The 20864-nt window shown below is 36.8% G+C and overlaps 3 protein-coding genes across 3 annotated transcripts; 2 read left to right on the top strand and 1 right to left on the bottom strand.

Moving 5' to 3' along the window:
* The first annotated feature begins 2581 nt into the window (after positions 1 to 2581).
* LOC146943964 (uncharacterized) lies at positions 2582 to 4662 on the top strand. Its single transcript, XM_085742304.1, has 3 exons — positions 2582 to 2844; positions 2936 to 3375; positions 4042 to 4662. Exons 1-3 carry the CDS (start codon positions 2680 to 2682, stop codon positions 4478 to 4480), a joined length of 1044 nt encoding a protein of 347 aa, XP_085598430.1. The 5' UTR covers positions 2582 to 2679; the 3' UTR covers positions 4481 to 4662.
* A 154-nt stretch (positions 4663 to 4816) lies between these two features.
* On the top strand, positions 4817 to 5932 carry LOC146943965 (uncharacterized). Its single transcript, XM_085742305.1, has 2 exons — positions 4817 to 5456; positions 5559 to 5932. The coding sequence occupies exons 1-2, from the start codon at positions 5313 to 5315 to the stop codon at positions 5886 to 5888; spliced, it is 474 nt and encodes a 157-aa protein (XP_085598431.1). The 5' UTR covers positions 4817 to 5312; the 3' UTR covers positions 5889 to 5932.
* A 398-nt stretch (positions 5933 to 6330) lies between these two features.
* On the bottom strand, positions 6331 to 20128 carry LOC146943966 (uncharacterized). The gene is made up of 5 exons (XM_085747902.1): positions 19181 to 20128; positions 19020 to 19074; positions 18542 to 18668; positions 10356 to 10797; positions 6331 to 6684 (listed from the first exon to the last, which is right to left on the bottom strand). The coding sequence occupies exons 1-5, from the start codon at positions 20102 to 20104 to the stop codon at positions 6331 to 6333; spliced, it is 1902 nt and encodes a 633-aa protein (XP_085604028.1). The 5' UTR covers positions 20105 to 20128.
* Between the last annotated feature and the right edge of the window lie 736 nt (positions 20129 to 20864).

A 20864-nucleotide genomic window follows, 5' to 3' on the forward strand; every position in this document is an offset into this window, starting at 1 on the left:
TTTCTGTTTCAAATGGATTTGCAGCAAACACCCCAATTAAGATCTTGTGTATATTTGGCTTAAATGGAAAACAACAAAGGCTTGGTATTGCTCTCAAGTTGCAATTCCCCAAGGATTTGTTGTTGTGAAGAGATAGACCTCGTTTTGTATAGAATGGAAGAGATAAACATAGTTTCTCTTTTTCTATAATCAACTTTCATTATTTTTGTAACTTTTTCTTTACATTCGCTTTTCCAAAGGAAAAAAAAAACTCCCTTATTTTATTAATTTTGTTTTTGTTGTATACTATTTAGTTAATTAATTTGATAATAGCAAGACCAGGAAAATGAAATAATTAATTAACTTGACAATTTTTTTTTATAAAGATGACTTTATAAGGTAAGGGCTTTTTTGTCAATTTGTTAAATCATTATAATTCTCTCTTCTCTATTTCTCTTATCTTTCTCTTATTCCAAACAATCCATCAAATCTACTCTATTTCTCACCTATTTCTCTCTTTTCATAGTCTCTCTCACCTATTTCTCTCTTCACAATTTCTCTTCACAACCAAACACACCCTAAAATATACACTTCCCTCCCCTCTTATTCAAAACATATTAGAAAATATTTCACTCCCCTCCCTTGAGAGAAGCTTGAATTACTTTCTCCTCCCCTCTTGTTAAAATCTACGCTTTAGTCCCTCAATAATTTTTTTTATTTCCAATAATCTAGCAAAAAAATAATCTACCACACTTCAAAGAAAAATAGCATTGCGGGTTCATATTAATATAATCAAATTTTGAATACATACATTTCTCTATTTTTTATTCACAATTTCATTAAAATATAGTTTTAAACCCTATTATAAAATATTAAACAACCCAAAATAAAATTAAAATATGTGAAAAATTACTAAAGTCGATTAAGTATGATTATTTAAAAGAGAATTTTATACTCTAAATTATAAAATTAATAATAAAATAATTAAATTTAATTGTCATTAACATTTAGATTATAAAGAAACGAATTTATATTTTTTAAATGGTGATTCAAAATTAATAATATATTACAAAAATATTTATTTATGTTAAAATAGATTAAAGTGTAGTCTATATTTAATTATTAAGGGAGTGAGTTGTAATTCAAGCATCTTATAGGGGAGGGGAGTATTAATTTTATTTTTCAAGGGGGGAGTGTATATTTTAACATAAGAGGGGAGAGGAGTGTAGTTCAAGCATCTTTGAGGGAAGGGGAGTGTAATTTACTCAAATGATATTAAGCTAAACACAAAAATATTCTTTTATAATAAAAAATTACTAAAAAAAGAAATATACAAAATATTGGGGCGTTACATTTTGTATTTTCTTTAATAAATAAAACATGCATTCACTAGTCTGATAGGTTTCTTGTCAACGACATATCATCAAAAAAAGTTAAGCTTTAAAATTAATGATATTTTAAGGTTATGTCATAAAAAAAAAAGTAACTTTTTTTTACAAACCAAAAAATGTAATTTGGAACATGCGATATGAACTTTTGTGAAAAACTGTGACCAAAATTGGTAACAAAAAGTTTTGAGAGATTAAAATTCGAAGAAAAGTTTTAAAAGGACTAAAAATTTATCTTAATATATTGAGAGGACCAAACACATATTTAATCATAAGATTTTGTTTGAAGTGATATTTAGCCCTAAGATATTTTGCTCGACTATACGTTTAGCAATTATTTAATAAGTAATCAAATTTCTATGCTCGTAATCAATAGGTTGAGTTTAGTAGAAGAGATTAGACTCTCACAATACAATGTATCATCATGTACTTATTTGACTTGTATCTCGTCAGGTTAAGGATTGAGTTAAGGTTGAAAAAATTGGTTTGATCTAACATTATAGATGGGTGAGGAACACACAACATAACCTTTGTTACAATTTTTTTAGGTGAATTGATATCCAAAGACGCACCAAGATGAGAGTAGGTCTCAAAGGTCAGCAAGAGTTAAGATAGGTATTTACACACCACGAATCAAAGACGTCATAACGTAACAACGAAAGTCAAACTCACGACATTATGGATGAGTCAACTAATCTTCAAATCGATTTTTTTTAGTGGTCGGAGTTTGAACCTCGAACCTTGCATATTTTATGCATTGTTCCAACCAACTGAGTTAAGCTCACGAGGACATCTTCAAATTGATTTAACACAATAGATTTGTTTTCTCAGAGATTTTTTTTAATAAAATCAATAAAATTTGGTTGAATTTAATAATCGATTTAGCACCAATCAAAATATGAAACTAACATAGCACCCAATTAATCATTTTATTTTTTGAAGAGATATTTAATTATTTTTAAATAAATTTAAATTTGGATTGATTTGGCATTATGGTCAGAATTCTCTAAACTGAAAACAGGAAAGAGAAAAAAACATCTATGGGGCCCATTGAAATACAGGTGGCATCTTAAAACAGAATCGCTACCAGAAAATTCTTCCAAATATTCTCGCACGCCTCGAAAGTTCTACACTCTTCTGGTATCGTGACTTCATTACACACCTTCCAGAAAAATCTTTCTCCTTTTTATTCTCTCTATTAACCCTATTTATTCATTGAATCAAATCATCGAAACCGAATTTTTTTTTCTGATAAAACCTTTCAAACTATCGCAACAACCATTCAGCAAAATCATCACAACGCAAGAAAACCATGGGGGTAGACTACTACAAGATTTTGAAGGTTGACAAGAATGCCACAGAAGAAGAGTTGAAGAAGGCTTATCGAAAACTTGCCATGAAGTGGCACCCTGATAAGAATCCCTCAAATAAGAAAGACGCTGAGGCCAAATTCAAAGAGATATCTGAAGCCTATGAGGTAACATTACAGTTTCTTTAATCTTCTGTTACTAAGTGCCAATTCTTCATAGAAATTCTGAATATTAACTGGTTTTGGTTTTTTGATGAAGGTTCTAAGTGATCCACAAAAGAAAGCAATTTATGATCAATATGGAGAAGAAGGGCTAAAAGGGCAAGTACCACCACCTCAAGATGCTGCTGGTGGGGCTACATTCTTCCAAAGTGGAGATGGACCAACAACGTTTAGGTTCAATCCAAGAAACGCAAACGATATCTTTGCAGAGTTTTTCGGGTATTCAAGCCCGTTTGGGGGAATGGGAGGAATGGGGGCTGGTGGGAATGGAATGAGAGGTGGAGCCAGATCCTTTGGTGGAATGTTTGGTGGTGATGATCATATGTTTTCTTCATTTGATGAAGGTAGGCCTTTGCGTCAACAGGGTCCTCGCAAGGCAGCTGCTATTGAAAATAGATTGCCTTGTAGCCTTGAGGAACTCTATAAAGGGACTACCAAAAAGATGAAGATTTCAAGGGAAATTGCTGATGCAAGTGGGTAAGTATTCTTTGCATAACTTTCTATTGTTACATCACTATATGTTGGTTGTTAGATTCCTCAAAATATGTTGGATCTAATTATCAAGATAGACATACAGATAGGAGATTGATGGATGAATCCTGCTTTTTGAAATAATTTAGAACACGAGTTATATCAATTACTTAATTGTATTTATGTATATCATAAACTTAATTGTATTTATGTATATCATAAATGTGATCTTCCATCATAGGATGACTTAACTTCAATAATTTAGATGATGAAGCACGAACACAGACATCAGACGTGACATGGACACTAATACACTGACATCAATAATAATTTAAAAAACTGGCATTTAGCGTAATCATAGTTGTCGTGTCGCTGACGCGTGTCCGACACTGGACACACCTAATCCAAGGAGTGTCATTGTTTTATTTGATCAAAAGTTGAACAGTTGAATTTGGTTCAGTATGGTAGGGACCAAGACAACGAGTCCTTCGGTAGATTTTGTGTTCAACGCATTGGTTTGGTTGATTCAGTCCGATTTTTAAATTGCAAGTTGTTTTTGTGGGGTTGTATTATACCAGAAGTTCAACATCAATTCTCTGAGTCATAAGTCCCAATTTTGGCTGAATTTTTGCTGGTCTAATTAAATTTGCCTAATTATTTATCTCTTTGCAGGAAAACTATGCCAGTGGAGGAAATCTTAACAATTGAAGTCAAGCCAGGGTGGAAAAAGGGTACAAAAATCACATTCCCTGAGAAAGGAAATGAGCAACCAAATGTGATACCAGCAGATCTTATATTTGTTATTGATGAGAAGCCACATAGTGTATTTACAAGAGATGGCAATGATTTGGTTGCAACACAGAAGATATCACTTGCAGAAGCTTTAACAGGCTACACTGTTCGTCTCACAACACTAGATGGCAGGGTTCTGAATGTTCCTATAAACAATGTGATTCATCCAAATTATGAAGAGGTTATTCCAAAGGAAGGTATGCCTATTCCAAAAGATCCTTCAAAGAAGGGTAATCTTAGGATCAAATTTAATATCAAGTTTCCAGCAAGGTTGACTTCTGAGCAGAAATTTGGAATCAAGAAACTTCTGGCACCGTAGTGGATCCAATGCATTCATTGTGAAGTGTATAGTCTTCCAATCCTTAGTTTGGTTCTTTCGACTTTTTTTATAGGATTTTTGATTTTTGATATGTAGTTTGTGTGTAATATGTTGCACACTTTCAAAATTGAGGATTGAGGAATCACATTTTGATCTAAGTTAAAATTGATGTGTGATTGGAATATGCGTTGTTGATTAGTTTTTTTTGGTGGTGGCCGGGGTTTGAACCCCGGACCTTGCATATTTTTATGCATTGTTCATATCAATTGAGCTAACCTCACGAGGACGCATTGTTGATTAGTTTAATACTTCTACTCCAATGCGCACCTCTTAAGCGTGGATTGCTGAGTGAGATTAAGAACAAGACTCATGAGGTTTATAGTAAGTTGCAAGAGTGGAGTAATTAATTACTAGTTTTCTATCAAGTACAAAATCAACGAGTTAACCCCCCCCCCCCCCCCCCAAAAAAAAACTTGTAGATTCCCACTTTTGTAATTTCAAGATTCTTTGGTTTACCCCCCGAAGCCAACAGTCAGCAGCTGACTGGATAAAAATGGTGTCGTGGCGTGCTGACTAGGTATTTTTATTTTTTCATTTTTTTAATTTCCACCTAGATTAAAGTAATTAAATTTAAATAAAAAAGAAAGTATATAAAAAGTATTCCACCCAATCTATCTCCATCTTCTTCCTTCCTCCATCGAAATTTCTGCCTTCTTCTCCATCTCTTCATTCCTCCATCGTGACCTTTGTTCCATCTCTTCTTATCCAACGTTGCCTCATTATCATCTATTCTATCCTAATTAATTGAAGAAATTAGAAATTAGGGTTTATCATGGGTGGAAGCAGAACTTCATCAATTAGTAACAATGGTGGAAACAGACCACCAATCTGCGGTTGTGAGAAGGTTATGAAGCTGTTGATTTCAAACACAGATGAAAATCCCAAGAGAAAGTTTTGGAGATGCCGATTTTCGGGTGTAAGTGATTTTTTTAGTTTTCTGCAGATGTGAATTTTGTGTGTGTAATAACAATGGAGTTTTGTAATATTTGCTAAACCTATAGCCTGAAACTTATTGCAGGCTGAGTATAGTTGTGAGCTGTTCATTTGGGATGATGAACTTGATGAATTTCTAAAAAGATCTGGAAGGTACTACGAACCAGGTTGTTTGAAGTCTGAATCTGGTTGCAACAACTGTGTAATGACAATGGAGTTTTTGAGAGAATTTGGCAAAGATTTTGGGAAAGAGTTTGTGAAAGAAAATGGAAAAGAAGATGGAAAAGAAATAAGTGCAAAGAAGCATGAGAAACTGAAATTGAAGTTTGAAGCTGAGAAGAAGAAAAATTTAGGCCTCATTGTTGCGCTAGCTGTGTCTTGGATTGTGTTCTCAGTTGTTTTCAAGTTAATGTAATTAAGTCATTGTAATGTTATGATTATGTAGTAAGAATTATGTCAGCAGTTATGCTTTTGTTTATCTCAGCAACTAATGTAACTCCTTTAGTAATCTATGAAAAATAATGTTTGAAGTAATCTTTGCATTATCCTAAACAAGCCATAACATAAGCAATAATGAAAAGCACTTAATATGCATATGTCATTACATTAACCAAAAGCACTTATAGTGCATATGTCTGTAACTTCAACAAAAGCACTTATAGTGCATAAGTCTTAAACTAAACTTAGACAAGCATAAGCATACAAACAAAAGCACTTATAGTGCATAAGTGTTAAACTAAACTTAGACAAACATAAGCATACAACCAAAAGCACTTATAGTGCATAAGTCTTAAACTGAACTTAGACAAACAAAAGCATAAAACCAAAAGCAGTTGTTCAAACAGGATTGGAGCCTCTCATAACCAGTTTTGGTAAACATTCATACATGTCCCACTTTGTAGCACATCATCATTCTCCTGAGTCAAGGTGCCCTCTTCAGACTCTTCAATGACCATAGGTTGATCAAGACTGGAACCAGCACCTTTGATTGCCTGGGTCTTCAATTTCATCAGCCTAGAACTCTTCCTAGAATTTTTAGGTTTTATAGATTTCTGCAACCCCAAGGTCTTCACTTTCTGTTGCTTCAAACTCTTCACATCATTCACAGTCTTGAATTTGTTTTCTGCTGCCTCAAACATTTGATCAGTGATTGCTGCTAACACATGGTCATCCAGATCCTCAAATACATCTGGCCCAAGGCCACTATCTATCTGTGATGCAGGCAGGGAATCATAAAAGTCAGTAACAATTGTTTCTGGTACAGTTTTAGTAGCATTAGAACTTGCCATTTTTTGTATCTTGAATGGACGTTGAGGGTGACTGTTGTGATAGACAACTTTTGCAATGTGCCTTGATGGTCCTTGAACAGGTTCAGTGTTCATTGTTGGTTGAGAATGAAGGTGAGAAAAAACACAAGAAGGGGGGTTGAATTGTGTTTTTAACAATTCTTCGTTTCTCTAAACAACTGAATACACTGATCAGAAGCTAAGTGAGACAGCTTCTGAAGTGATGATCAGAATCTAAATGCAGCGGAATAAAACAGAGAGAGAGAAGAAGAACGACACAAAGCAATTATACTGGTTCCTTCCACAATCCGGAAGTAGTCCAGTCCCCCTTGCACTTCCAAGGAGATTTCACTATGAGTAATATCTGATTACAAATGCTCAAGCACACAAGCAAGAGACTTCCAATGCTCAAGCACACAAGCAAGAGACTTCCAATGCTCAAGCACACAAGCAAGAGACTTCCTGCTCAAGCACAACTGCAAGAGACTTCCTAACTAAACAAAATTACACAGAAAATTGTTTAAGGTTGAACACTTGATATACAATCAGAGGTGCTCGCAATACAAATCAGATACAGACTCAATGGACTTAAGAATTTCTAAGATATGACTTTGAGACACAGAAATTCTAAGTGAATGCAGAACAATTTCAGCAGAGGTTTGGTACTTGTGAAAATCTTGTGAGTCTTTCGTTCAGCGTTCTTGCATTACCAAATCTCTAGGTCTTCACTCCTTTATATAGAGGTGTGAAAGAGACGTTGTGAAATTGCCAGCACACCAAAGAGTCGTTGTTGAAGCTTGATCTTTCACCAATGATCTTTTGCCTGATTTGGTTGTTGTCCTATGAAGAACAAATTTGAAATCCATTCCTTATCCAAAGGAACATCTATGCAGGCGAGACCGTATTCTGGAGCTGTTTTCTTGTCTTGAAGTGCAGACACAAAACAGAGTAGTGGAGAACGTGGTTGTACAATTCGTACAAAGTACAATGTCAACGCTTTCGTCCAAATTGCAAACACATACCTTCAAACACCTTTGAAATGACCGTTGCAAGCTCCACTAATCCTTTGTTTGTGTTTTCGAATCCAATAGACAGCTTTTGCATTGATGATTCTTCAATTCTTGATTCTTTGCAAATCCAGTTGATATTCAGCTTCTGGTGAAATGACTTCTGATGAGGCAGCTTCTGATGATGCAGCTTCTGATGATGCAGCTTCTGATGAGATGACTTCTGCAGCTTCTGATGATGCAGCTTCTGATGATGTGACTTCTGGACCTCTTGTCTTCAGGAGCACTATTCTTCAGGAGCAGCTTACTTCAGGAGCGCTATTTCTTCAGGAGCAGCTTGACTTCAGGAGCGCTTTTTCTTCAGGAGCAAGTTGCCTTCAGGAGCGTCCAAGCTTCAAATTTTTGTTGTTTCCATAGCTCTTTATTTGCTCATTCAGAACCAATGATGATGTAACTTTATACTTATGGTCCTGTACACTTGAACAAATATTAGCTAATCCAATTTACAATTTTTAATACCTTGTTATCATCAAAACTCTTTAAGGTTTATTGTTAAACACATTTTGTTCCAACAATCTCCCCCTTTTTGATGATGACAAACAAAAGTATTTAAAATTGATCAATTGTTGTTAATCTAATTAACAAGTTGACTTTGGGGTTCTGAGGTTTGTAAGCTCAACTCCCCCTGAGTCTGATAGTCTTTAAGGTGAGGTTTGTAAGCTCCCCCTAAGTTCTATCCAGGTTAATTAAATTCATTTTGCGCAATAATTATTATCAGAGCTTAAAAGCAAAATTGAATCATTGAAAGAATTTACTTATAGATAAGAAGAATGGTTCAATTAACTTTACTTGAATTTTGATACTCCTTCGTTCATTCATAGCTTATACCAATAAGGTAAAAAGATAGAAGTTTTTCAAAAATTTCAAATGCCATTAATGGGGCTCAGAGCCTTTAAATACTTGTCACATATACTCCCCCTTTTGTCATTATCAAAAAAAATTAGAATAAATTTAAGCATAAAAGACAAAAAGATATGAGAAAAAACTCAAACAGGAGAGAGTATAAAAGAAAATGAACTAAATAAGTCAGAGCAAAAATCATGTATATTCAATTGTCAGAAGCAGCTAAACAGTCAGAATCAGTAAGCATTCAGAAGCAAAAGAAATAAGACAAGATGATTTCAGAAGCAAGGACTAAGAAAATAAAACAAACAACAAACAAAGAAAAAACACAAGGGTGTGCAACTAAGGGTTGGTTTGTTGTTGTTTCTTCATCTCTTCCATTTCTTCAATCTTCTTCTTCAACAATTCTTCAAGTTGTTGTTGCCTCTGAAGAAGAGCTTGTTCCCTTTCTCTAGCTTCTTGCTGCTGCTGTGCCATCTGTTTCTTCAGAAGCTTACACAGCCTTGCTTCTCTGGTCAAGTAATCCGTTTCAAAGAAGAAAGGCTGGTTTGCCAAGAGCAGTGTAGAACTTCTTACTCTAAGACTCTGATTCAGGTTTTCCATTAGCCTTCTGACTGAAGCTTGCTTGACTCTGATGCATTTAGCCTTGATTTCTTCAATAACCTCAGCTGCCCGGTTCTGAAGAGATACCCAGGAGTCTTCATATGCACCTGTGAGATCAATCGTCCTTCTTTGATCCACCAGATTGTGCATCTGACTCAAGATTGTCAGAAGCTCAGAATTGATATATCCAGATTCCAGGATGTTTGTGGGTGGATGTTCAAGGATTTCAAGATCAGAATCACTGATTTCTAAGTCTTGAATAGGGTTAGGAACTGGAATGGTAAGGTGTGTTTGTGTGTTAGAAGATGAGGGCTGGTCAGAATCAATGTGTGTGGTGGAGGTTGAGGCTTGAACATTGACTAGAGAGATGTCAACATCCATGGAAGTTGGTTCAGGAGAGTGTTCAGGTAAAGGTTGAAATTCAGTTTCAGATGGTGGTTGTTGTGGTGAAGTTGTTGTTTGAGTGTTGAGTTGGGGGTCAGTGATGGCTATTGGTGATTGTGGGAGTGTTGTGGGTTTTTGTGGTTCAGGTGTTTGTTGATGAGGGTTTTCTGAAACAACTTTTTCAGAAGCAGCTGCTTCTGGAGTTGTTTCAGAGGCTTTTTCTGAGGCTTTGTCTATGGGTAACTCACCTGAGTAGTGGAGAGCAAGATTGTCTAAGACAGAAGTGTCTTCTATTGGTTCAGGTGCTGATGGTGAAGAGGGTGAAGTGGGGATAGAGGTGACTGGAATCTGGATTACCTGATCTGCAGGGCCAGCTTCAGAAGTGATAGTACTAGGTGCTTTCAGAACCGCTTCTGAAGCTTTAACAGCCACTTCCTTGACTTCTTCAGACTTCTTCTTGAAAAATTCATCACAATTCTCCAGACCTGAAGCCTTGAGCCTTTGATCCCTCTCCAAATTGTATTGAGCTTCTTTCCTTTTTAATTCAGCTAGCATCTGAACAGCTTGCCCATCAGCTTCTTTCTCCATATCAGAAGTTACTTCAACCATTGGAGTGAAGATTAGTTCAGATGCCTTCTTCTTGTGCTCATTTGCCTTTATCCCATCAAGAGCTTTATTCAGATGCTCTTCTGTGATGACTGACTCTGATCTGTCCTTGCTTCTTTTTATGGGAATAGAAGCAGCCCTAATTTTCTTCTTCTCCATTCTATCTGCTAACTTATTAGCAGCGTATTCCTTAGCCATCCTTTCCATGACTGGAGTTACTTCAAACATAGAGTTTTTCAACTCAAGAGGAGCTTTCTTCTTCTTCAACTTGGGATCAGCTTCTTCTTTCTCTAACTCGTCCAGAGCTTCATCCAACTTCTCTTTATGGTAGACAGTTTCAGTCTTTCCTCTCTTTCTCTTAACAACTTTCAGTTGCTTGACCTTATCAGCAGCAGCTCCAGGAGCATTTTTAACTTTCTTCACTTTAACAGGAGCAGCTTCATCCTGAGTGCTTGCATCTTCCTCCAAGATGTACTCAGCAACTAAATTGGCTAAGATTTCAGGGTTGCTTTCTTTAAAGATGGGAGGAAAGTCCCTGATTATCTCAGTCTCAGCAGTTGTCATCTCTAACCACTTCTCATCTTTAGGGGCTTCTTTGAAGAACTTCATAGAGTGTAAGCTCCTGCTACTGATAGTCCTTTCAGCAGTAGAGACTTTGAAACATTTATCAGAAGCACTCCTTGTCCTTTTTAAGAACTCCAGCACCCTTCCTTGATGAAAGATTTCAGACAGCAATCTTCCATAGGGTACTTGTTTTCTTTCTCTTGTAATGCTTTCGTTTATGGCCCAGCAGAGATGATCCATTACATATCTTGGGAAGTTTATCTTTTCCAAAATAGCCATGAAGTAAATTGCTAGCTTCTGTTGATTGTTGGGTTGGTCAGATCCTCCTGCTCTTTGAAAGAAGCAATCATTACTGAACTTCACCAACATCCTGTTGTGAATCTCCATTTCAGAAGGCTTTGCATCCTTCTTCCCACCCAAAAGAGTGTTGTAGTAACCTTGTAGCAGGACATCTTCCTTCCTGACTATTTCTTGGAATCTTCCCTCTGCATGCCTTCTACAAGCTTTAGCTATAACTTCCTCAGTGATGGTTATAGGAATGCCCATCACTTCAGACCTTATTTCTAAGCTGTCAAATGATGTAGGATTCATACCCATGACCATTTTCCCTTTCTTTGACCCAGCTTGTTTGCTTACAACTTTTGCAGGCTTTTCATTGTACACTTCAGCTTTTAACCAAACTTCCTTGACCAAATTCACATATGTTGGCCCATTTAGCATTCTGAAATACTCAGACAGCTCCTGTGTTTCTATTAAACCTTCCATGTTTACTTCGTACTTCTTGAGTGAAGTAAAATCCACTGGTGACTCTATTTGGACTATCAAGGATTCCCATGGAATATCCATAGTCTTTTCTTTGTAGATGGACCCAAATTCTGATACGCTTTGCTTGTTTGATGTAGATTCTGAAACTTTTGAGCTTGATGATGCCATTTGATGATTGACGAAGATTTGAAGAAGATGAAGATTTTTAGGGTTCTAAGGTTGAGAGAATGCGCTTACTTCGCAAGAGATTTGAGAGCAAATGTGTTTGTTGTGAGTGAGTAGTGTGTGAATTGACAAAGTGTTAAAAGTAAAACGATTGCAATTCAAAAGAGACAAACAAACATAACATTAATGACAAAATTGGGGGCGCGTGAAAAGTACTTTCAAAGCTTTTTAAATCATCATTGCCCTTTTAGTTATACACCAACACATACAGGCCACGTAAGAAGTTCACAGAGTAACTACCAAGTTAGTGGGCCAGAAGTTATTTTTTTTTTTTTTTTTTTTTTTTTTAAAAGGTAACTTCCAACGTTTCCACTAATTCAACTATTCAGAAGCAATAAATCCAGCTTCTGGACTTCAGATGCTGACGTCATCATCAGAAGCGAGTTTTCCTCAGAACCTCAATAAAGAGCTTCTGATGGACTACTGCTTCTGAACTAACTTCAGAACCTAAAATCCTATTCAGGAGCAAGCAAGCATTTAATCAGATACAAAGTGCATGTTCAAATTTTTCTTTATAAAATCAAATCTTTCAACAGTTAAAGGCTTAGTAAATATATCAGCCCATTGATTTTCAGTATCAATGAATTGTATATCTAAAATTCCTTTTTGAACATAATCTCTGATAAAATGGTGTTTGATTTCAATGTGCTTCGCTCTTGAATGCAAAATTGGATTTTTAGACAAACAAATAGCAGCAGTATTATCACAATAAATGGGAATACTGTTAGCAGTTATCTGATAATCTTCCAACTGATGTTTCATCCAAAGTAGTTGTGTACAACAACTTGCAGCTGAAATGTATTCTGCTTCTGCTGTAGACATAGCAATAGTTGTTTGTCTTTTGCTAGCCCAGGATATAAGATTATCGCCCAGAAATTGACAATTGCCACTGGTTGACTTTCTTTCAATCCTATCACCAGCATAATCAGCATCACAGAATCCAATTAGCTTATAATCTAAGGATTTCCTATAAAGGAGTCCAAGATTGGTTGTTCCTTTCAAATACCTGAAGATTCTCTTGACAGCAGTCATATGAGATTCTCTAGGATCTGATTGGAATCTTGCACACAAGCATACACTGAATAAAATATCTGGCCTAGATGCAGTGAGGTATAACAAAGAACCAATCATACCTCTATACAGCTTCTGATCTACTTTAGTTCCTTCATCTTCTTTGCTCAGATTGCACGTAGGATGCATTGGAGTGTTCATCACTTTACAATCTTCAAGTTTGAACTTCTTCAGAAGCTCCTTTGTGTACTTTGATTGATGAACATAGACTCCATCTTTGCATTGATTGATTTGAATGCCAAGGAAGAACTTCAGCTCTCCCATCATGCTCATTTCAAATTCATCTTGCATTAACTCAGAAAATTCCTTGCAAAGAGATGCATTAGTAGAACCAAATATTATATCATCAACATATATTTGCACAACAAGAATATCTTTCCCAAGGGTCCTTCTGAAGAGTGTAGTGTCAACCTGTCCTCTCTTAAAATCATTTTTGATTAAGAAATTACTTAGTCTATCATACCAAGCTCTGGGAGCTTGTTTCAAGCCATATAGTGATTTCTTCAATTTAAAAACATGGTCAGGATATTTAATATCCTCAAATCCAGGAGGTTGCTTAACATACACTTCTTCTTCTATGACACCATTGAGAAATGCACTCTTGACATCCATCTGAAATAATATTATGCCATGATTAACTGCATAGGAAAGAAGTAACCTGATTGCTTCCAATCTTGCAACTGGAGCAAACGTTTCAGTGTAATCAATGCCTTCTTGTTGACTATACCCTTGTGCAACAAGTCTGGCTTTGTTTCTTGTTACTTCACCTTGCTCATTCAGCTTGTTTCTGAATACCCATTTTGTTCCAATAATGTTCTTGTGCTGAGGTTTGGGTACCAGATCCCACACATCATTTCTTTGAAATTGATTCAACTCTTCTTGCATAGCTAGGATCCATCCATCATCTGAAAGTGCTTCATCAACTGTTGTAGGTTCAATCATTGAGATTAGTCCAATCATTGACTCTTCTTGTCTGAAATGTGATCTTGTTCTTCTTGGACTATCTTTGTTTCCAATGATTAGCTCCTCAGGATGTGAAGACTTGTGTTTGAATGTGTTTCTGGGAGGATCTTCTTGATGTGAGCCATCTTGTGCTTCATCAGAAGCAGTTTCATCTTGCGCTTCTGATGTGGGTTCAGCTTCTGGACTATCTTCAGACTCAGCTATCTGATCAGGTTCTGGAGTAGCTTCAGGAACCTGTATCTCTGCAAAACTTTCACCCTGCTTTGAAGTTTTATCTTCAAGCTCCTTGTCATCAAATTTAACGTGCATAGATTCTTCAACACAGAGTGTTTCTGAATTATACACTCTGTATGCCTTTGACCTTTCAGAGTAACCTAAAAAGATTCCTCTTTGGGCCTTGGCATCAAATTTCTTTAGGTAGAGCTTGTTGTTCAGAATGTAACAAGTACATCCAAATTGATGAAAGTAAGAGATATTGGGTTTTCTTCCTTTAAAGAGTTCATATGCTGTTTTCTCCAAAATAGGTCTAATATAGATCCTGTTTTGAACATAGCATGCTGTATTCACTGCTTCTGCCCAAAAATGTTTTGGTAAATTGTTTTCATGAATCATGGTTCTGGCCATTTCTTGTAAAGTTCTATTCTTTCTCTCTACAACTCCATTTTGTTGTGGTGTTCTAGGAGAAGAGAATTCATGGAAAATTCCATGTTTTTCACAAAAAGCTTCAAATGGCTCATTTTCAAATTCTCCACCATGATCACTTCTGACTTTCAAAATTTTTGATTCTTTTTCAGATTGAATTTGAGTGCAGAAGCTACTGAATACATCACACGCAACATCTTTACTCTTTATGAATTTCACCCAAGTCCATCTGCTGTAATCATCAACAATGACTAATCCATATCTACTTCCATATAAGGATGCAGTACTTACTGGTCCAAATAAATCAATATGGAGTAATTCTAAAGGTCTTGAGGTTGAAACAATATCTTTTGTTTTAAAAGATGATTTCACAATTTTCCCTCTCTGACATGCACCACAGAGTGCATCTGAATGATAGTCAATGTCTGGTAGCCCTTTCACCAGTTGTAACTTACTAAGCTTAGAGATTAACCTCCAGTTAGCATGTCCCAACCTTCTGTGCCACATCCATTTCTTATCATTCACTGATAGTAGGCAAATCACCTTCTGATCAGCCAGTTCAGAAAAATTGATTTTATAGACATTGTCAACTCTCTTTCCTTTGAACACAATGGATTTGTCTTCCTTGTTGATTACTGTACAGTTGGGTTTTTCAAAAAACACATCATAACCATTATCACAAAATTGACTAATGCTCAAAAGGTTATGTTCAAGACCATCTACCAACCATACATTATTAATCGAGGTAGAGGAGTTACCAATAGTTCCTGTACCTATGATCTTGCCTGACTGGTTGCCTCCAAATTTCACATTTCCTCCCTCTTTCATTGTTAGGCTGAGGAACATGGACTTGTCTCCTGTCATGTGTCTTGAGCAACCACTGTCTAGGTACCATGATCTTTGCTTTGGCACTGCTCTTAGACATACCTGCATCATTGACATTTTTAGATTTAGGTACCCATTGCTCTATGGGTCCTGGAAGGTTAGTACATAAGGCTTTACTCTTCACTTCTTGTACCTTGTGCTGTGAGTTGGATTGCTTCTGATTAACCATCACCTTAGGTTTTGGTACTTCAGAAGTAATAACTGTCTTCTTCTGAAACTTAGACTTCAGAACCCCAGATTTTGGTTTCACCAGACTCTGAGGAATAGGTTCTGATCTTTTCAGGATCCTAACCTTTGAAGTTTTGGAATCAGATTTGATCATAGCCTTTGACTTAGAGTTCTTTGGCTTTGAAGTAATCTTAGCCTTAGAACTAGAAGCTTCAGGTTCTGATTGAACAACAGTTTCCAACTCAGCCCCTTCTGGTACAAAGAATGTTTTCAGACCTTCCTTGATGCATTCACAACAAGACTTTAGATTGGTTTTCTCCAGTTTCACTTCTGGAAAGCCAATTCCTCTGCCATTGTTCTTGTAAATGCTATAAATCATAGAAGCCACTCTGCTTCTGTCAATGCCAGATATAATAAAATCTTCAAGAGCAATTTCATGGTTACTTAAAGGTTTTTCATTACACTTTTCTTGTAGCTTCTGACATAAGAACCTGAGCTGATCTTCATATGTTTTACACATGAAGTCAAAGCCCCTAAGTCCTTGTTCAGAAGCTTTCAGATCCAATAAAGTTGATTTTTGCTGTTGTACCAAATCAGCATATTTTTCTTTTAAATCCTTCAACTCATTGGTTCTTACTTCAAAATGTGTAAGAAGTTCTTTAAGTGACTCAACAAGTTCATCTCTGGGAATTTTGGAATATACCTCATTTTCATCTTCTGAGTCTGAATTTGACCCAGCTTCTGAAGTTGCTGTTGCTACCAACCCAACAGCTACCTTTGCATCTTCATCAGCTTCCTCTTTATCAGATCCAGATTCACTACCCAAATCATCCCAGGTTGCCATTAAACTCTGCTTAATCTGCTTCTTGAATTTGCTTGGTTTGAATGTAGACCTCTTTGACTTGTCCTTTGACTTTTCTCTTTGAAGATCAGGGCATTCAGCAATGAAGTGACCTGGCTTCTTACAGTTGAAGCATCCCTTCTGATCTTCTTTCCTTGAGCTTCTGGAGTTACCCCTTCTGGAGAGAAACTTTCTGTTCTTCTTGGCCAGATATTGAAGTCTGTTTGAGAGCATGGCCATTTCTGCAGCATCTGGTTCAGAATCTGAACTTGACTGTTCTTCCTCTTCAGATTCAACCACTTTGAGAGCTTTTGATGACTTGCCTTTGGATGGAAGAGCTATTGATTTACTCTTCTTAGTAGACTCATGTTCATTAAGACTTAACTCATGAACTTTGAGAGAACTAACAAGATCTTCGACACTTAAAGTGTTTAAATCTTTAGCTTCCTCAATGGCAGTCACCTTCGGTCTCCATCTGGCAGGTAAGCTTCTGAGAATCTTGCTTACATGATCAGAAGCAACATAGCTCTTCTTTAGAATCTGTAGACCAGAAACTAAGGTTTGAAACCTTGAGTACATCTCCTCAATAGTTTCATCATCCTTCATTTTGAATAACTCATACTGATGTACAAGCAGGAGAGCCTTTGCTTCTTTGACCTTCTTGCTCCCTTCATAATTTGAACAGAGAGAAGCAAACATAGCTTTAGCAGTGGATTTGTCACTCATCTTCATGTATTCTGCTTTGGGTATGGCAGTGACAAGAGCTCCTCTGATAATATGATGCTTCTTGTAAAGTTTCCTCAGTTCTGGAGTATGTTTCTTTCTATCCACAGCAGCTCCTTCTTCATCAAGGACTAAACCACCAACGCCGTCTTCCAGAATATCCCACAATTCTTCATCTAGGCTCATGATGTAACTGTAAAAATTGGTCTTCCACCAAGAGAACTCTTCAGCATCTCCATTGAACTTTGGAACTTTTCCAACACTGGTTTTCTTACTATCACTATAATCATGTGAGACATTTTTATAGCTAGTATCACCATCAGGAGGAGGAGTAGTCATGTTTTTCTCAGATCTTTGACTGTTGCACGGTTAAGTGATACACAACAGACCAGGGCTCTAGATACCAATTGAAGGTGAGAAAAAACACAAGAAGGGGGGTTGAATTGTGTTTTTAACAATTCTTCGTTTCTCTAAACAACTGAATACACTGATCAGAAGCTAAGTGAGACAGCTTCTGAAGTGATGATCAGAATCTAAATGCAGCGGAATAAAACAGAGAGAGAGAAGAAGAACGACACAAAGCAATTATACTGGTTCCTTCCACAATCCGGAAGTAGTCCAGTCCCCCTTGCACTTCCAAGGAGATTTCACTATGAGTAATATCTGATTACAAATGCTCAAGCACACAAGCAAGAGACTTCCAATGCTCAAGCACACAAGCAAGAGACTTCCAATGCTCAAGCACACAAGCAAGAGACTTCCTGCTCAAGCACAACTGCAAGAGACTTCCTAACTAAACAAAATTACACAGAAAATTGTTTAAGGTTGAACACTTGATATACAATCAGAGGTGCTCGCAATACAAATCAGATACAGACTCAATGGACTTAAGAATTTCTAAGATATGACTTTGAGACACAGAAATTCTAAGTGAATGCAGAACAATTTCAGCAGAGGTTTGGTACTTGTGAAAATCTTGTGAGTCTTTCGTTCAGCGTTCTTGCATTACCAAATCTCTAGGTCTTCACTCCTTTATATAGAGGTGTGAAAGAGACGTTGTGAAATTGCCAGCACACCAAAGAGTCGTTGTTGAAGCTTGATCTTTCACCAATGATCTTTTGCCTGATTTGGTTGTTGTCCTATGAAGAACAAATTTGAAATCCATTCCTTATCCAAAGGAACATCTATGCAGGCGAGACCGTATTCTGGAGCTGTTTTCTTGTCTTGAAGTGCAGACACAAAACAGAGTAGTGGAGAACGTGGTTGTACAATTCGTACAAAGTACAATGTCAACGCTTTCGTCCAAATTGCAAACACATACCTTCAAACACCTTTGAAATGACCGTTGCAAGCTCCACTAATCCTTTGTTTGTGTTTTCGAATCCAATAGATAGCTTTTGCATTGATGATTCTTCAATTCTTGATTCTTTGCAAATCCAGTTGATATTCAGCTTCTGGTGAAATGACTTCTGATGAGGCAGCTTCTGATGATGCAGCTTCTGATGATGCAGCTTCTGATGAGATGACTTCTGCAGCTTCCGATGATGCAGCTTCTGATGATGTGACTTCTGGACCTCTTGTCTTCAGGAGCACTATTCTTCAGGAGCAGCTTACTTCAGGAGCGCTATTTCTTCAGGAGCAGCTTGACTTCAGGAGCGCTTTTTCTTCAGGAGCAAGTTGCCTTCAGGAGCGTCCAAGCTTCAAATTTTTGTTGTTTCCATAGCTCTTTATTTGCTCATTCAGAACCAATGATGATGTAACTTTATACTTATGGTCCTGTACACTTGAACAAATATTAGCTAATCCAATTTACAATTTTTAATACCTTGTTATCATCAAAACTCTTTAAGGTTTATTGTTAAACACATTTTGTTCCAACAGAGAACCAGATCCATGAGGCCCTGTTGGTTGAGAAGCTTCTTGCACAGTTGCTTTTGAAGTGGCCTTCCTCCTTGGTGTTTTCCTCTACAACATAAACAGGCATAAAAATTCACAAGTTAAGATCATGAGATGTATTATTATTCAATAATCAGTAAGTTTAATTATTCAATATTGAGATGTATTAATGTACCTTCCTTTTTGCAGCCTCTGGATTCTGAACAGCACTCTTGCATCTCCTCTGATTGTGTCCAAATTTATCACATTTTGTGCACCTATATGCCACCCCTTGCCTTCTCATCCTAGCTCCATTTTCATCAAACTCTCTGATCCTAAGCTTTCTAGGCCTTCCTGGTCCATTCTTATAGTTTGGAGGCAGAAGTTCAGGAGCTTCTACCTCAGGCCACATATTCATACCATTAATAGGAGTAATTGCAAAACTATAACACATGGCATACTTACTCCTAGAGTAGTAATCATCAACATACAATTCAGGCCTTTGCCTCCTATAACCAAGTGCAGCAACAGCATGCCTACATGGTATTCCCACTAACTCCCAAAAGTTACAGCTGCAACTCCTTTTTGCAATGTCAACAATAAATTGCTGACGGTTATATGAATGTATAACCTGAAATTGTTCACCTATTCCAGACCAAGTTGGTGTCCAATGAGCAGCTAAGGTTATCTCTTTATCTAATCTCTTTCTAGGCATAGGCATCACATTATGTTGCCACTTTTGAAGTTTAGTAGCAGATGCTGCCATCCTTCTCATTAGATAATGTCTAATCCATTCAGCCATAGTTATAATAGGTTTATCTCTAGCAGATAATATTGTGGCATTAAATGATTCAGATATGTTGTTCATCAGCACATCACACTTAGAGTAAAAGGTAAAGGCATGCTTACACCATTTTTTTGGTTCTACAGCCATAAGCCATTCCCAAGCTCCCATATCTATCTTCTTCAAATCATTCATCTTTTCCAACCATCCTTGATAGTAAGTGGCCTTTGCAGCTCCCATCATCAAATCTCTTATTTGACTGCCTCCTCCAAACTTCTTCTTGAAATTTGCATACAAATGTCTAAGGCACAATCTATGATCAATACTGTCATACATCTCATCAAAAACTGACACCAACCCCTGCATAACAATAAATATATACACAGGTCACAATGAAATATAGATTTGAATAGATCTGAAACAATAAATAGATATAGATCTGATTAGATCTGAAACAATGGATACATATATAGATGAAACATGAATAGATCTAGACATACCTTTTGTTGATCTGATATGAACACATATCTCTTATCTTGACCTATATCTTCCATCAGCAACTGCATGAACCATTTCCAACTTTCCTTGCATTCAGTTTCAACTATCCCAAAAGCTATGGGAAAGTACTGGTCATTTGGGTCTCTTCCTACAGCAATCAACAGTTGGCCCCCATATCTTGTTCTCAAGTGGCAACCATCAACTCCAACAAAGGGTCTGCAAGCAGATGTGAACCCTTTCTTACACCCATCAAAACAGAAATAAAAAGATCCAAACCTTGGTTGAATAGTTGCAGATGGACCATCAACATTTATCTTTACATTATTATCCCTACAAACTCTCTTCAACTCAGCTGCATATCTCCATATCATTGCATACTCCTTATCTGCATCATCCTCAATTATTTTCTTTGCAATCTTCCTTCCTCTCCATGCTCTGTCCATGGTAATACCCACACCATGATTAACAGACATTTCATTAAAGACCTCTTCTACAGTCATCTTGTTGCTAACTTGCAATTTTGGCACAAGTTTCTTAGCAACCCATGTTGAGTTGGCACTCTTATTTTCCAACACCTTAATACATGTGTGGGGCCCAT

The sequence above is a fragment of the Medicago sativa genome, chromosome 2 (genome assembly GCF_051527215.1).
Source record: "Medicago sativa cultivar Bolivia chromosome 2, Bolivia_mono, whole genome shotgun sequence".
In the NCBI taxonomy this organism is placed as follows: Eukaryota; Viridiplantae; Streptophyta; class Magnoliopsida; order Fabales; family Fabaceae; genus Medicago; species Medicago sativa.

Bases quoted from the DNA above. Each gene is read 5' to 3' on its own strand.
- LOC146943964 (XM_085742304.1), top strand. From the start codon at position 2,680: ATGGGGGTAGACTACTACAAGATTTTGAAGGTTGACAAGAATGCCACA. The intron at 2,845-2,935 runs GTAACATTACAG...TTTTTGATGAAG, and splicing joins AGATATCTGAAGCCTATGAG to GTTCTAAGTGATCCACAAAA. The intron at 3,376-4,041 runs GTAAGTATTCTT...ATCTCTTTGCAG, and splicing joins GAAATTGCTGATGCAAGTGG to GAAAACTATGCCAGTGGAGG.
- LOC146943965 (XM_085742305.1), top strand. From the start codon at position 5,313: ATGGGTGGAAGCAGAACTTCATCAATTAGTAACAATGGTGGAAACAGA. The intron at 5,457-5,558 runs GTAAGTGATTTT...AACTTATTGCAG, and splicing joins GGAGATGCCGATTTTCGGGT to GCTGAGTATAGTTGTGAGCT.
- LOC146943966 (XM_085747902.1), bottom strand. From the start codon at position 20,104: ATGTATGACAGTATTGATCATAGATTGTGCCTTAGACATTTGTATGCA. The intron at 19,075-19,180 runs GTACATTAATAC...TTTATGTTGTAG, and splicing joins CAGAGGCTGCAAAAAGGAAG to AGGAAAACACCAAGGAGGAA. The intron at 18,669-19,019 runs AACCAACAGGGC...CAGAAGTCACAT, and splicing joins AACTGTGCAAGAAGCTTCTC to CATCAGAAGCTGCATCATCG.